The sequence below is a fragment of the Crocodylus porosus genome, unplaced genomic scaffold (assembly GCF_001723895.1).
Source record: "Crocodylus porosus isolate Cpor-Errol unplaced genomic scaffold, CroPor_comp1, whole genome shotgun sequence".
In the NCBI taxonomy this organism is placed as follows: domain Eukaryota; kingdom Metazoa; phylum Chordata; order Crocodylia; family Crocodylidae; genus Crocodylus; species Crocodylus porosus.
The window spans coordinates 2,180,383-2,182,440 of record NW_017728921.1 but is presented as its reverse complement, the minus strand read 5'-3'; the positions used below and the strand labels follow the sequence as shown (position 1 = coordinate 2,182,440).

The following is a 2,058-nucleotide window of genomic DNA, read 5'->3' as shown; positions in this document are numbered from 1 at the left end:
TTTAGGCTAGACATCAGGAGGTGCGACTTCACGGTCAGGGAGGCTGGACGAACACCTTGCTGGGGCTGTTTGACCCCAGTACTCTTTCCTGCCATGGCAGGGGGTCAGACTTGATGATCTGCTTAGGTCCCTTCCAACCCTAGAAACTAGGAAACGATGAAACATTTAGAATAACAGCAGATCGCTACAGAGAAACAGTGACTTGTTTAACTCTCCTGCTCCTCTGCATTGTAGTCTCCACCTGTAGTGAAGCCAGCTGGGAACATAAGCCTTAGTGAGGCACTAGCACAGTTTTGGCTGCAGGGTCTTTGGTGCCATGCACAAAACTAACTGCTGGCTGATTCATTGGGAAACACAGGGTGGAGGAATAAAAAAGGAGAGTAATTAAACTAGTTGTGGCATGTTATCCAGTAAGATAAAGTAGCAAGGGAAGGCAAAGCAACGTTTGCTTGTGGAAAACTGCTATGAATACTCATGCCAAAGAACACTGTTATGCAGGTGATGAGTCACGTATAAAATACAGTTACCTCCGGACAAATGTGCTGAGTCTGTTCTTCTGTGGTAATGATGTTGGTTATCACGAAGAAAGTGTCTCTTCCCTATGCAGAGAGACAGGAGGGGACAAATATTCTAAATTAAATATCGTATACCAAATTCTGATCGTGGCCACTCCTGTGTTAACCCAGAGTGACTCCTGTAAACACAATGGGGCTGGTTCAGCTCTCACTCATGCTGATGTAAAAAGGAAATCACTCCATTGAACACAAGTGTGTACCACATTGGAGGAACCAGATTCCCACCCCCCAGATATCCCTATGTAAACCAGGAGTAACTCTATTAAACTCAGTAGAGTTATACTTGGAATTGTTCTTAGACCTGCTGCTGTTATAATCATAAATTGGTCATGACAGAAACAGGTTTCTTAACCCATAAAAGAGAATGATTTCTTTTAACATTATGTTTCTTGTGGTCTTTAAAGACACCTAGCACTAAAGCAACCTCACCTGCCACCCATTGCGCTGACTTTAAGGGGAGACTTACCTGCATGGGAACGGTATACTCTGCCGTGTCCCAGATTCTGGAGCCAGCCTGGGACACTCCTTTCACTTTGGTATGAACCGAGCTGATCACAGACTCCTTTTCCTGATAGAGTCGATTGGTCACAAGTGCAAAACTAACCAGACAAAACAGAAAGGACAAATGACCCCATGACAATTAAATGACAGACCACCACAGTTAGTAAATGCATAATGGAAGTTAAAATACAACTGAACCTTTGAAAGTAACTGGAGACTGTATCATCATGATTTGTCCGGCCAAAATCTTCCCTCGCTTACACACGGAAATCTCCTTGGCTTTTATAGAATTACTTTGACATACGTGACCACTGAATCTGGTCCTTCTTCATTATTTCCTATCTTAAACATCATCTAGTCGTGTGCTAGTCAAATTAAATCTCCCCCCTGGCCTGCCACACCCAGTTGCTGTGGCACTTGACTTCACCCTTCAAGAGCTGACTCTCTTCAACATAGAGGTGTCAATGTGAATTTAAACACTGCAGCCTCTGATTTAAATGGGTTATGGTCTAACTGAGGTCCCAGCATGTTCTGTTTTGGAAGAAATCTGTTACTATTCAACTTTTTCATCTTTCAAAGTGGCCAACTCCAGTGATCCCTTCTCAGGCTGTTTAGTTAAGAAGCTCCTAGGTAACTGGTAAATTTGTTATAAGATGGAGAAATAGGCTGCCTCTGCAACCCCCTTTGGCAAAGTGCATGTGATCACAGCCTCATGAAAAGCAATAACTATTGTAGCTCACAAGCCTCTATAGATGACAGTCATCTTCATTGGTTAAAATGTCATTTTCAAAGGGTTCTTTGTAAAGGCAAACCCAGTGTTCCCATATGTTACTGTTATAAAGGGACATCATACAGTAAATCCAGGCCAGTATTTAAATGTGAAAAGCTTTTATAAATAGAAATGTTATTACACACTTATTTTTCCCCAGTGAAACAATACTTTTTAAAGTTGATGGGGACCAATTAAAAGCTATTAGCATGC

At 42.1% G+C, this 2,058-nt stretch overlaps 1 protein-coding gene across 1 annotated transcript in view; it reads right to left on the bottom strand.

The window, feature by feature from the left end:
• The window catches only part of P2RX7 (purinergic receptor P2X 7), a gene marked incomplete at its 5' end in the record, with an annotated part of 18,723 nt that overhangs the window by 16,504 nt on the left and 161 nt on the right, over positions 1-2,058 (bottom strand). The window contains 2 exons of the mRNA XM_019538708.1: positions 528-599; positions 1,042-1,174. Of these exons, the coding sequence (XP_019394253.1) occupies positions 528-599; positions 1,042-1,174 (205 nt within the window). The remainder of the gene's footprint in view (positions 1-527; positions 600-1,041; positions 1,175-2,058) is intronic.